A 15052-nucleotide genomic window follows, 5' to 3' on the forward strand; every position below is an offset into this window, starting at 1 on the left:
CACAACTAAGATAATCTGGATGTTAAGCATTGTTGTTTTATGCTGCTGCATACTTAAGCGTAGGATTCCTGTAGATGGAAAGACAATTTTCAACTGGTGCTGCACATGGAAATTTACTGATAGAGTCCTTCGCAAAAAGCCAGACCTCATCATTTCATTTATAAAGTTCATCAAATGAACAGCATTAAATGGGAAGTACAGAACATAAACTTGGTATTAAAAAAAATAAACCACCAAAAACACAAGCTTGAAATAAGTCGAAATTCAGGCAACATTAGATGCTTCAACAGCACAAGAATATTATTATAGTAATTTATTTAATCATTCTATACTTTGTTTCCAGAGTACAACTTACTACTTGCATTCATCATATTATCAAGCATGACTATCCTAGTCGTTGGACTGCAGTTGTGGAGAAAATCGGGTTTTATCTTCAGTCTGACAACAGTGCTTGTTGGCTTGGCATTCTTCTCTGTCTTTATCAACTTGTGAAAAACTATGAGTAAGTTTTTTTTTCTACCATATAAATCAGCAGAATGAATACACGTGTATCTCTTGTGTACTGTATGTATAATTTAACAGTGTAAAATTGCATGTGGGATTGAGCACAGGTGATAAAATGTTTAGTCAATATTAGTTTAGTGATACAAACATCATAAATTTAGTTTAGTCAATACTCCTGGATTATTGGTATGCAGATGTTGCCTCATATCTTGACCACTAAGAAACTACAGAAAAACTGCCTCCATTAGAGGTTAGATCTAGATCACAAAAAAAGGGACCATCTCTAAAGCCTTAGTTTGGTGGTAGTTCTGCTTGGATTGATGTGTTACAGCAATGTAAGCTTCATAGCAGCAAGAAAGTCTGCTCCAAGTCATAACTTTGCTGCAAATGATTACTTAATTTCAAAGAGTATAAGACTTATTTGATGAATTTGTACTCTAGGTATGAGTGGAAAGTTAACATACAAAGATGTCCAAGCGTGTAATCTTGAATGTTAGGAAACATCAGATGTAGTCAGCTTTGGTTTGATTCTCTTCTAAATTTTGAGTATTTTTAGCTCTGTGTCTGTTATGCTCAGATCTTTAAAACTGAGGTTGCCCTTTGAGAACATGTGCAGAGCTTAGCTGCTGCTGTCAGCTTGTGGAAGGCTCATTTGAGTGGCAGAGAGCAATCCTAGAATCATGGAAAAATAGTAGTGTAACAGGAGGAATCGACAAATGAATCTTGAAAGCAGTCTTGTAATGCTTTTGTTTTAGATACTTTAAGATATGGGTTGAAGAATTCCACTATTAATTTAATGAATGGTATGTGAGATAGAATAAAACAGCTGAAAAATGATTCCTCAAAGAAATTCTTTTTAATAGAAATCCTGTAAAGACTGTTGTAATTCAACATTGGAGGTTTTTCTGTGGGTGAGTTGCAAGTCCTGCTAGCAAAAGAAAGGAAACTGATTTGTCAAATTCAAAAATTAAACATTTAAAATGAATTATGCAGCAGAGACCTGTGAGATAAACGTGCAATGTTGACTGGTGGTGTATTTTGATTATAGTAATTCTTGGTTAAGGAAGGATTTTGATGTGAGTATAGTCATTGCATGATTAACTAAGGTAATAGTTGTGTTAATAATGTTAGCTCATCAAAAACTTTAGTTGAAGCCAGCAACTGTTTGTAATAATTTGGCTTTCTGGTGAAGTCAACAATGGTCAGCTTCACCAATCATGTAGAAATACACACATTTTATTGTATTACATGCAATGTGAGTGTAGGCAGGTCTCTAACATTTGTTAAATGTCCTGTTCCAGCTTTTGGGGAGAAATTCTGCATAATGTTATAACTTCAGTCAAGTTGTTACTGTTTGAATTGTAGGAATCTTTAGCAATTGATGCTTATTTTTTTTCTTAGTGTAGAAGCTAAATATTTTTAGACTTACAAAATTTTTTTTCCTATCCAAATCCAGCTATTGAGCTCATATGGCTGCTCTTTGCATAATCATTTTTCCTGTCTTTTTCAGTTGTATCTTTTGGGGAAATCTGAAACTGAGCTTTCCTGAGCAACATTAAGTCTTTGTATTTAGGTTTCTATTTCAGAAAATATGTAGAAAATATATTATTTGAACAGGATTTTGGAGCTCAATGTTCTGTAGTAGTTTTTACAGAACATGCCATCTGGCAGTAGACTGAGTAGACTTTATATTATATTTCTACAAGTTGGCACTGTTAAGAGACTGAGCACTGATTAACGTTTAATAAGAATGCAAAGTCTACCAAAAATCTATCTCCCCCCCCCCCCCCCAAAAAAAAATCTCCCACAAGAGCACTATAGTATTAATTGCTTAAACAACAAAATAAGCTGTACATTCTTCAAGTGATTCCTTGTTCTTGTTATCACTACTATGGACTAGACACTGTTCTGCTGTGATAACTATTTATTCAATCTGGACTTTGTTGTTAATAAATGAAAAGTTAAGGGTAGGATTTAAAAATGTAGCTTCATTTCCATTCGGAGATTTTGATTTTTGTTCAGAAAGGCAATTAAGCCCTCCTTTCAGCATGGGCCTGGGAAGATTTGGGGCCCAATTTCAAAGACTGTTGAAACTGAAGCCTGTGAGTCCACCACGTGCCCTTGAAGCCTACATTCAGATTGTTAAATTTGGGCAAATTAATATGCAAGATATGGGAAAGAGACCTTGCAATGTACTTTGATCAGCGGCAGAGAAATAATCCATTTTCTGGATTTTTTTGATAAATGTGAAACCTGATAGATGTCTTCCTGGGATTTTACTGACTAGCCCAAGATCGGTCATTCTTGGCAATAAATGTTTCTTCTGTTTGTACTTTCTGTAGTACTGTGTTGTTCACTATAGTAATGGTGTGGCAGAACACGAGGTAGTATTCCAAGGAGTAAGTTGGCTGGAGTGCATTACTAGTGGACGACTAATACAGCTGTATAGTGCAGTAATGAACTCTTAGCAGTTTTCAAACTTGCCTTTTAATTTTAATGTTGGCTGGCTGTACTTTACTCCAAATTCTGTAACAAGAAAGGGCTTATTTTTTCATCATGTGTTGTAACCTACTTGTGTCTCTGATGGGGAAGGGTGGGCATTTAAAATTCCATACTACCTGGAAGACGAATAAAGCTAATTTTGTTCTTATTTAAAGGTACAAGAAACCAGAGGAGCGTAGTCCTTTGATAGCTGCAATGCAACATTTTCTGCCAGTTTTGAAGGATAGTTTCATTCAGCTTCTGAGTGATCCATCTGATCAGTCTGTCCTCATCCAGAAACAAATCTTCAAAATATTTTATGCCCTTGTCCAGGTAAAAAATAAATACGATGCATTCTTGATTGGTAATTTAAAGCTTTGTTTGACTCTAAAATAGTAAATGACAGGAATATTAACAATATTAAATTTGAATCATTTGCAACTACTGTTCAGTTGTGACATGAATCACAGGGTTTTGGTATCATTAATTGTGCTGTAAAACAAGAAATTATATATATATATATTTAAAACTATACTTTTTCCTGGTCTGACATTAGATTGAACTTATGCATCCTATCCTCTAAGCAAGTGTTTGCTACATAACTGATTAAAAATAAGTTTCCTAATGACAGGTTGTAGAGGGCAGCCCATTCAAAATTACAAGTGTAAATGCAGTTTGTGAGGAAGCTCTTAATATGTTGCTAATTGCTCCAGAAATTAGTGTAACATCCATTTAAGTAGTGTCTTAGCATCGTATAAGCAGAATTTAAATAAAGGCCTCTAGGACCTTTGAGGATACTGAGGATATAGTCTAGATTGTGTTGAGGTCTTTATCCTGTTACTTCTGAGTTTATTGCTAGCTAATCTTTAATGATAAATAAGTGTAGACAAAGATTTGAAAGAGCTAAAAATCAAACTGAAAGTAACATTTTCAAAATGCTTTATAATAGACTTATTTTTGCCTTTATTTTATTTAAGTACACGTTACCTTTGGAGTTGATAAATCAGCAAAACCTGACTGAATGGATAGAAATCCTGAAGACTGTTGTGGATAGGGATGTACCAGCTGTAAGTGGCTTTTGGCTATTATTTCTTTAAGCTTAAATATTTTTCTTCTACTATTTTTTTTTAAATGAAAACTAATTTCTGTGTTTTTTCTTAATAGGTGCCAAGAAAATATTTTTTCAGCTAAATAGGGTATTTTAAACAAACTAGACAAGTTTTGAAAATATATAGCTTGTTTGGGATTTCTGTTTTAAAACTATAGCATAAACTATTTTGGCTTCTTTCAATAATTTACCATTTATAGAATGTATTTAAGGGAGTTCTTTTTAGGCATGCTGTACTTTATGCTTCTGTTAAGCTAGACGTGTGATGTGCAAATGGAAGGGTAAAAGAAAAAATATGCTATAGATATGTCCAAAATGCATACCGTTTCAACTGTTTGTAAATAATTGGTAATTTTTTTCCCTAAAGGAAACACTTCAAGTTGATGAAGATGATAGACCTGAGTTGCCTTGGTGGAAGTGCAAGAAGTGGGCTTTGCATATCTTAGCTAGACTTTTTGAGAGGTAATTTCTCATTCACTACTTTTACTTTTAAGAGAACAACCTAATAATTAAGTCAATAACAGTGCTGCACACTTCAGTTTTGCACCTTTGCTTCAAATTCTAGGTATGGAAGCCCTGGTAATGTTTCCAAGGAGTACAATGAGTTTGCTGAAGTGTTCCTGAAGGCATTTGCTGTTGGTGTTCAACAAGTAAGTAATGCTGAATGTGGGAAGTATTAGGATATGTTTAGAGTTCGTGATTTCTTCCTTACTGTTTTCTTGGAATAAGTTCATAAAACTTTCAAGAGTTTTTATAAAATTCATGCACTTGTATTAGCTCAAAAATCTGTTTACTTGAAGGTGATTATATTGTAAATATGAGTAGACTATATACAAAAAAAACTCAGGGAACCGATTGTTTTTGTCTAAGCCTCTCTTTTAATGAGAACTGTTTTTAGTTAAGCTTCCTAATTATTTCTTAAATTATTTTAATTCCCAATGCAATTATAATGATTTACAGGACTTAAATATCAAGAATAAAAATGAGGGAAGTATTTCTAAAGTATGTGTTTTCTGTAGGTCGTCTAAGCATTGAAAGGGAAGAGAACATTGCCACAGTGAGTGTTAGGAAATATGTCCCCACATACTATTGAGACAATTGGAGTCCGTCACTTTGAGATGCTCATACCTGTGGATGGCATCCTACTAAATGCTTAGTTATTGCAGGTCCTTTAAGACCTTACTGGTTGATTTGTACTTTGCAGATAAAGCTAAGTTCCGACAAAAGACTGCATGTGGAAAAAAATCTTCGAAAAGATCCATTTAAACAGTTTATATATCTATATATATATATGTTAAAATACACACGTGCACACACACCTACCTGTATATATTATATATATTAATTTGCCTTTGAATCAAATATAATCCTTACTGTTACTGCATGTAGGTAACACCAGAAAGTTAAGTCTTCAAAGAAAAATTGCTGAAGAGCAGGATTTTAAAATGCTTTCAGCTTTCTCCCTTATACAATAATGCACCTTGTATGAAAATACAGATGATTTTAAGGTGATATCCTCTGTTTCTACGCAGAACACAATCTTGGATGTATTGTCAAGAAACACAATCTCTCAAATAATTTTTTAAAGATTTTTAAATAGGATTTATTTCATTAAAAGTAATAATGAAATTGGAGATTGAAACACTGAAGAATGCAGTTTATGACCTGATATTGTGCTTGAGTTGTCTTTACTTTCCCAAGTACACGCACCCTATTACTGAAGGATGAATAGATGTGTGTCATGGGGTTATGGATTGCTCAAGTGTGAACTTAAAACATAATGCTGATAGTAACCTCATAATTACTGATTATTTATCTAGCTTATATTTTTCACGCATGTCACTCCCCCCCAAAACAAAAAACAACAAAACACAACAACAACAGCATTAGTTCTGGATAAACTTTTTTCAATTTGGCCAAAACAGGCTTGACTTACCTTGCTGGAATACCTTGATTCTTAAGCCTTGTGTTAGTGTTTTGCTCAAGACACTTCTGGTTTTGAAATACTCAATGAACCAGAACTAAACACTGGTTGAACACTACTGCCTGGTTGTTCCTTAGCCCCATTGCAGAATTTGTTCTTTGCCTCCACCCCACGTTTTCCTTTTTCTCCCTCCAACTCTTAAATTTTTGCTTATCCTTTCATTTAATTTCTTTCTTTATTGCAGTTGAACAATAGGAGGTAATTGCTTAGATATTGTGAAGTGAGAAACCTTATATGCTTGTCCAGGCACACTTTAAGTAGCGTGGCTGCAAAGACCACTTTTTAAGCCTCAGCTCCGTGCTCGTTTTCGAAGACTAGTCCCATTCCTCCAACTAAATCTTGATGAAGTTAGGCTTTTTGTGTGCCATTATGTTGCAATGGAGAATCTCTTCTTAAAACAAACAACAACAAAAAACAACAAGAAAACCCCCAACAACAAACAAACAAAAACTTCAAATCCTTCTAAAATTCAAAGATGGCAGCAAATGGAGCTTCCTGCATAAGCTTTTTGACAAATAATATTGTATTACTATATGTGAAGTTCTAGTTCACCAGATTTCTTTTGCCTACAATAAAGAACCTTCCCCAGTTTATATATTTTTTTTAATCTTCACTGAGCTGCTGTCATGATATATGTTAAGCCATGGAGCCCATCTACCAGGGCTATAAAAGTTCAGTGTATCATAAGCTGATGGTCATATTTTTTTCCGCTTGTGTTGAATTTTATAACAGAGGGCAATCTGTAGAACGTTATGTTCTCTGGAAATCCCCAAGAACTTCTTCTTCATTAGTTTCCCAGTTACTTGTGGAAAATAACATTTAAAGCATAAAATCAGGGAAGTAAAATTATATCGCTGGGTTGTTTGAGAGTTTAATTACTTTTGATACTGATTTCTCAGATTTTTTGTAATTATTAACACTCTGCTTAATTGTTCTAATTTGAAGAAGCATCTTAGTCTTGCTATGTACTGATGGTTTACTGTTTTTGGCTTTCCAAGCAATCATTGTCCCTTTCAGGTATTGTTTGCAGAGAATCATATTCTCTTTTTAGTTAATACACAAGAGACACAAGTATTTGTCGTGTTTATTTTTTGATGTTTCTTGAAATAGCTTCAAGTCTCAGAGCATTTAGTCTTTTAATGTCTTATCCTAAGTCGGTATCTAATGCCACTGAGGTCTTGTACTGAGGTGAGAGTTACAGCTGGTAATTTCTTAAGTCCAAGAGGCTCTTAGGATCCCACTCTGCTCTGCACTGTTGTGGCTTCACCTGGAGCAGTGTGTACAGTTTTGGGCACCACATTATAAGAAGGACATAAAGCTATTAGAGAGCATCTTTAGAGGGCTACAAAGGTGTTGAAGTGTCTAGAGGGCAAGATGAATGTCTGAAGTCTCTTGGTCTCCTTAGCGTAGAGGAGAGACCTCGTGGCCTGCAGCCTCCTTGTGAGGGGAGCAGAGGGGCAGGCTCTTGATATCTGCTCTCCGGTGACAGCACTTTGGGTTGGATTTTGGGGGATTGTTAGGTAGGATTGTGTGGGATAGTGCAATTCTTTGGGTTAAAATGGTCTGTGCACAGTATGAGCTATTAATGAGATCTGATTTTTCTAGGTGTTGCTGAAGGTGTTGTATCAATACAAGGAAAAACAGTACATGGCTCCTAGAGTTCTGCAGCAAACACTGAATTACATCAATCAAGGAGTGTCACATGCTGTCACCTGGAAGAATTTGAAACCTCATATTCAAGTAAACCATTTTCTGGGTTTAATACTTAACATGGCTCAGTAATACAGTCTGGTGTCTTTGTCATGGCTAGAAATAAAGTTTTGGGAAACTGCTATAAATTGCTGGTGGAAAAAGTTTAAGCCTGCTTAGTGAAGGTTATCTTGATGCATGAATAGAGCTAGCTAATGCTTTTTTTTTTTTTTTTTTTTTGCTATGAGTCTTTTGTGCTTTAAATGAAAGATTACACAGTGGGAAGAGCAACATAACAAATTTGGCAATGATGACAACTACTGTATTTATGATAATGAATCATCTCTACATACCATTATCCAGTGTAAACCATTTTTTAAGGCAGTACATAAAATTCCCAATGCCTGCATAATTTTATAATGTTATGTTGTATCAGAACTGAGGAGGGACAAATCTAATTTGTTAAATATAGGGCAATATAGAGATTGATTCAATAATGGTAACTCTTTTTCAACTTTTTTCTTAATTGCAGGGGATTATCCAAGATGTTATTTTTCCACTGATGTGCTATACAGATGCTGATGAAGAGCTTTGGCAAGAAGACCCATATGAATATATTCGCATGAAATTTGGTGAGAATTTGAAATCTTCTCACATTTAAATCTGTCTTCATGTGAAGATGGTATTTTTATGGCTTTTTTGTGAAAACAGTTGACTATAAAAATACAAATAAATGGTGGGGGTAGGATGATGTTTGTGTTATCCAAGTGGTGTAACTTCGTGTAGTTAACTTCTGGGTATGCTTTTGTAAGTGACAGATAGATATGATGTTTCAACTGGTACAATTGTTTCTGCATTTGACAAATAGTTAACTTTGACATTTACAACGTTTTTCTTGGATAGATCCAATAGTACAGGTCTAGCTTACAATAATTACGTAAGTTTAATGTTATTACAAATTTGTTTATAGCAGTTAATATTTCAGACCCTGATGTTTCTATCACCTCAATTAATTTCAAAAGTGTCATAGTTCAGAACAGATTTACCGTAGAGATAAATGAAATAGTATGAAGTAAGTCTAGCATTCCAGACTTGTCTAATTTTGCCTCTTGTGGTTTGTTACTTTTGTTCTTGGGGTTCACTATAAGCCTGTGTAGCACTTTGAGGCTGAGGAAGAAAGAGTGGACTTCAAATTCCCTGAATAAATTGCCCAGGGAAGTGATGGAGTCAATCTCCATGGGGGTGCTTAAGGAAAGCTTGGACCTGGTGCTTAAGGACATGGTTTAGTGGGTGACATTGGCAGGGTGATGGCTGGACCAGATGATCTTGAAGGTCTTCTCCAACCCTGATGATTCAATGATTCCTCTAAGATTTGTTTGTTCAGAACAACTAATCTTTATGGTTTTGGAGGCTTCTTGTTCCTCAGGTGAGGCAGCCCTGTAAACAATATGTGTATTATACTTGGCTGTGATAATCCTCTTCTACAGAGAAGTAAGAAACGATGCATTTTTAACTCAACCTATTACTTGTTCTTGGAGGTGCAACAAAGAACATATGTGTCAAAATTCGACCACTGTTTGCTTCTGTAGTTACAAAAGATTTCTTGTAGAAATAAGGAAGACATCCAATTTCAAATTAGATACGCAGATCCACTGATCATGGATAAGGTGAAACGTACATTTATGGGGAATCACCCGCCTGCTGTTACTGTTGTGTGGTCTTGAAACGTGTAGTAAGAAAGCATGAAGCACCCGAAAAAATGTGGAAAAATCTTGCTCTTTTGTTCTATAGGAAACCATTAGATTACATTAAGCTTAGTATTTATATAAGGACCAAAATTTATAGCTGTTATGTTTACTTAACAGATGTATTTGAAGACTTCATTTCTCCCACAACTGCTGCTCAGACATTATTGTTTACATCATGTAGTAAAAGGAAAGAGGTAAGTTATTCAAGGATTTTATTAAACACAATGCCACCTATTTGCTTGATTTGCTGAAAGAATTACTGATAAATTTTACTTTCTGCTGTCATATTACAGTACATCAAAATTTGTCATTTCTCTCATATTTATTTTGCACTGGTCTACTTGTGATTTTTGTATTTGCCAATTCCCCTAAAAGCCACGTATCAAGAATGATGTATGTTATAATAGATCTGTAAAACATTACCCAAATTCCAGAATTGAAGTATATTATTAGAAGTTTACATAATTTGAGTATTTCAGAGCACTGAGAATAGTACCTGCCATGACTGGTTGAAATACTTTGACTAACTGAAGTACTTCGACTAACTTTTAGGTTTTGCAGAAGACAATGGGCTTTTGTTATCAGATCCTTACAGAGCCAAATGCTGACCCTCGTAAGAAAGATGGTGCTTTACATATGATCGGTTCTTTGGCTGAAATTCTCCTAAAAGTAAGTATATTAAATATGGCTGGTTTTTTTTTTTCTCGTTCTTTTCTTTCACATCTGAGAAGAAGTGAGAATAGGTGTTTGATTTCTCAAGTTTTGGAATCACTGCCAGGATTTTGAAAATTGTTGAACTTAATTGCTTTGGTTTTGAACAGTTGTCAGCATAATTGCGCAAGTTGTATTAGGTTATGTTCAAGTTCAGATTACTTATTTTAAGTTCTCTTAAATTCTCTGCTTCTTGTAAGTTACTACACCATTTACTGCTACTTAACTACATTCCCTTTTCATGGAATTTGGAACAAAAAATCCATCCATTGAGTGGCTGATAATTTAGTAAGATCTTTTCTGGGTATAGAAGATCTGGAAATAAAATGAAATTAGTGAACTTTCTCAATTAGAAAGGCAGGAAGTAAGAGGCAGGTCATGTATTTTTATTTGGACCATGACTCTCAAAAGTTTTCTTTGACTACTTTTGCTTTTGCTATTACAGTAATGTGTTGCCAAGCAAAAGGTTTCTCTAGGAGTCCAAGAATGACAGGGGAAAAAAACTCACAATATTTGACTGAAAATCACAAGTCTGTTCCATGTAGGAACGTGTAGGATACAAGTTTAATTCATGTTTTTTTTTGTTAATAGCTTTAATAAAGGGGGAGGTGAAAAGTGTTAGGGTTTTGTTAAGCTGTTCCTGCTTTTATACATGCCGTTTTTATTGGATTAGAAATACATCATTATGGAAAACTTTGAACTGATGAAAGTTTTTGTTAATATTCCAACAGAAGAAGATATATAAAGATCAAATGGAATATATGCTGCAGAATCACGTGTTCCCTCTCTTTAGCAGTGAGCTGGGTTACATGAGAGCACGGGTAAGGAAGTATAAGATTTATTGTTAAGATGTACTTTGTACCAACTGAAGAGTTTAGGAATATTCTTTAAATTATTTTTACGTCTAACAAATCCGCTTCTTTGTGTGCATGTAATAAAATGGATTCTTATTTCAGTGATTAGTATCAGTCTTTATACGTGATTATAAACAGCTTTTGTGTAATTTTAAAATGGCTGCAGAATTGTGTGCATAGTTTCCCATCTGTGTCTGGTGGTATAGTCTATTTGTGTTCTGCATTTAGACTATACTGCTCACACAAAACCTGTGGCCAAAGATGAACTTGAGATCATAGTACTGGTCTAGTGATGTCTGAAAGACAAGCTTCCCACTGGCCAGCCTCCATACTCTCAAACATATTCATCCTAAAAGTTTTACACTTCAGTTTTACATTCAGTGTTAGTTGTACTTCACATTTAATAATTTGTGTAGGTTACTGGTATCAGTTGATAATCCTGTTTGTAGTTTCATAACGCTGGATTTGATACCTCTTTTCAGGCTTGCTGGGTTCTCCATTATTTTTGTGAGGTCAAATTTAAGAGTGACCAGAATCTCCAGACAGCCTTAGAACTCACAAGACGGTGTCTGATAGATGATAGGGAAATGCCTGTGAAAGTGGAAGCTGCAATAGCACTTCAAGTTCTGATCAGTAATCAAGAGAAAGGTAATCCTTTTTTCTTAAAACTATGTAAAACTTATTGAACATATTTTTTCTTTGAAAGATATGTATTCTTTAGAAGATGCATACGACTTCATTGCTTTAATGGGATAAGCATTAAATTTACTATGTTCACAGAGACATCTGTTCTTCCCTGATGTTAATTTGCTTGCAAGTCTGACTTGTAATCGCTTTCTGTATTTTTTTTCTAGCTGGCAGGAATTTCTGTAAAAATATCACATTTCCAAGCCTCTGAGTATAATTAATCTGTGACTTCATGATGCAACACGTTCAGTTTAGTAGTTCCTAATGATTGAGTCAGAGATATGATCATATTGCCACTGTATGTGTTGCAACATGAAAGATCATATGGTAAAATTGTTACATATATAAAAAATTAATCTTTGTTTTGGCAGGCCTTACATTGCTTAATATTCCTGAAGCTGTCGTAAAAGTCACTAAACAAACAAATTCTATATCAAGTACCTTGGCTAATTTGACAGAAATGCTTACATACCCCTTTCTGTTTAAGTAAAACATGCATTGAGGAGTAATTTTGTGTTCCATAGATAAAGACTGGAACTATGGCCTTGATAGTTCAGTTGTGATCCTCTTGGTATGCATTTTTACTGTGTGTGTGGGGAGTAAGTTCTAAATGTTAATTTTGTTCTAGTGATTTTTATCATTCATGTTTTTGGCACGTTGATGCCAAAATGCTAAATATTACTAGTGTGAATTGACATACTAATACTATAGTTCTGTAAGAATCATGTAATTTCAGGCATTAATTTCCACTTATTTTACAGCTAAAGAATATATTACTCCATTCATTAGACCTGTAATGCAAGCTTTACTTCATATTATAAGAGAGACTGAAAACGATGATCTTACCAATGTGATTCAGAAGATGATCTGTGAATATAGTGAAGAAGTTACTCCAATTGCAGTAGAAATGACACAGCATTTGGTAAGACCTTCTGGTGATTTTGGAAGTTGTTTAATATGTGGGAGAGTGGTATTTAAAATGAAGGTAGTTGATTATCAGTCAATAACTACTCATATTCCAGTAATTTTCTTCTATGTTGACAATGTTCTTCTCAAAAGTGGCTTCATAACGTGAACTAAATGGAGGTTTTTAAGAATGATTCTATAAGTGTTTTAGAATTCCTTATCCACATTTACTTCTGATAGTGTTAATGAATTTTGGTAACATATTTCGGGTAGTTTCTGCAGTGTAACTTGATTTTCTTCTTTAAAATGGGAAATTAAAGAGTAGGGCTTTAAATACACATTTTTAATTAAATTTGTGAAAATAATGTTATATTGTATTTAATGCAAATGCAAAGTTGAATCTGCGGGTAGCCTATTTGCAGGAGAAATTGAGCTTGAATAGCCATTTGTAGCAAGTTGCACTAATGACATCAAAAGTGGGATTCAGCTCAGTGGTAACCTATTGAAGGCCTGTAGTGTGGAGTTAAAACTGAATTGCTTTCATGTCCTCTCTGAGAAGGCCTGCAGAGTATTCCAGCTCTAGTTCAGTTACTAGTTAAATCTTGTCTTAGAAACTTACTCATGCAGATGTATACTTGTTCATGACAAGTAAGGTCACTTTATTCATGAATGGATAAAAGATGGCAGTTCAACTGACTTAATTTTCAAATTTAATCAGTTGTGAAAACAAACTGAATAGAGCAGTCGCTTCAATATTTTCTTAGCAGAACTGCTCCTTAAATTAATCATGTAGAATGCCAGATGGTTCATTTCCAAGTACGTCCTCAATGAATGACACTTACGGGTTGCTTTGTTTTATTATGTGCAGGCAATGACGTTTAACCAGGTGATCCAGACTGGACCAGATGAAGAGGGCAGTGATGACAAAGCAGTGACAGCAATGGGAATCTTGAATACTATCGATACACTTCTTAGTGTAGTTGAAGATCACAAGGAAGTAAGTATGAATTAGTCATAAGCATTGTCTAAGACACTGAGAAGTCTTTTGTAGTTCCTGTGTACGTGTTGTTATTAGCTGGGAAACTGTCTGCAGCCAAAAATTTCTTCAAACACAAAGCAGTGAAGTGCTTATGTTGCCATGTAGCTGTAACAGATTGGGTCATGTTTCTGGCACGTAGTAATAGATCATAAATGTACACTATTTCCTGTAGGAATCCAGAATAGAATGTTAGAATAGGTGGCAGATACTTTTCATCAGCTTGTTGCTGGTAGATGGAACTCAGTTGATCTGGGAAAAAAAGGCAACGTGATTCAGTAACATCTACCCTTCAAAGAAATTGGATAAAATTTCAGTTAGCTTTGAACATTGACTCTACTCCCTTAGTTTGCTCTCTTCAACAAAGTCAATATCTGTAAATACATCTGTTGTGACTAAGGTAAATGATAGTTTTATTTACCTGTCTGATCTACAATGCAGATTTTCCAGGGTGATGAAAACTCATGTTATTTAGTCTTGTGTTACTTTTGTTGTACTGGATGGACTTACAGCTGGAGTGAAGCTTGTTCAAAATATGCCACTGCCAATTCTTTTTGACAAAGTCAGCTACTGTATTGATAGATATACTGCAGATATTTTTAGTGACTAATTAGTTCAGTAGTAAGTTGTACTCTCAGGCTCTGAGGCTTTATTAAGGAAGCAGTATGAATTCTGCATGCTCAGGTGTCACAATCCAGTGTTGCCATGCAATAAACCAAGGCCAGATTTGCTTATTGACTTGTTTGCTAAAGCTGTCTAGCAAGTATGTGCTGGTTTTTGTTGGCAAACTCATGCTATCTAAATGGGAAGCTTATCTAACAATATGCTAGCCCAGGGGAATTTAAATGTTGATCAGTAAATACTTAGAGACATCTCACACAGGATGACCAAATCCTGTTCTGCATAGCTAAGACCAGAAACTCAACCCTTATTGTCTACATGTGAGTGAGTGCCCTAAGTGTCAGGTTACTGACATTTTTTTTAGCTGTTCCATAGTCTGATAAATACTTGTTGGGAAACAGTGTCCAGATCTGTCGGCCAGCCCTGAAGTTCATAAGGTATTCAGCTAATCAGCCCAAGTTAGTTTAGGGGTTCTCCTGAAATCTCACTATTCAGGAACAGCAAATGACTTTGTGCAATTTCCATTACTTCCCTTTTTAATGTATATGTGTACTCTCTCTGTTTTAATGTGACTGAAGTATTGCAGTTATTGTTAGGCTTCTTGTAAAGGATACCCTGTAATGAGATTCTTCCAGTATTCTAAGACTATTCCAAAAATACCTCACATTAAAAGCTGTCTTAAGAATTCTCATCGAAGAGTACAGTTGTAATATATTGTGCTCT

At 34.9% G+C, this 15052-nt stretch overlaps 1 protein-coding gene across 1 annotated transcript in view; it reads left to right on the plus strand.

Moving 5' to 3' along the window:
* IPO7 (importin 7) overlaps positions 1-15052 on the plus strand; it is a 34284-nt gene that overhangs the window by 10814 nt on the left and 8418 nt on the right. The window contains exons 4-16 of the mRNA XM_082761881.1: positions 344-502; positions 3162-3318; positions 3963-4052; positions 4461-4555; positions 4659-4743; positions 7683-7817; positions 8299-8398; positions 9632-9708; positions 10067-10183; positions 10957-11046; positions 11562-11727; positions 12528-12688; positions 13541-13669. Coding sequence (XP_082618007.1) covers positions 344-502; positions 3162-3318; positions 3963-4052; positions 4461-4555; positions 4659-4743; positions 7683-7817; positions 8299-8398; positions 9632-9708; positions 10067-10183; positions 10957-11046; positions 11562-11727; positions 12528-12688; positions 13541-13669 — 1561 coding nt within the window. The remainder of the gene's footprint in view (positions 1-343; positions 503-3161; positions 3319-3962; positions 4053-4460; positions 4556-4658; positions 4744-7682; positions 7818-8298; positions 8399-9631; positions 9709-10066; positions 10184-10956; positions 11047-11561; positions 11728-12527; positions 12689-13540; positions 13670-15052) is intronic.

The sequence above is a fragment of the Aythya marila genome (assembly GCF_965140915.1).
Source record: "Aythya marila genome assembly, chromosome: 5".
Taxonomy (NCBI): Eukaryota; Metazoa; Chordata; class Aves; order Anseriformes; family Anatidae; genus Aythya; species Aythya marila.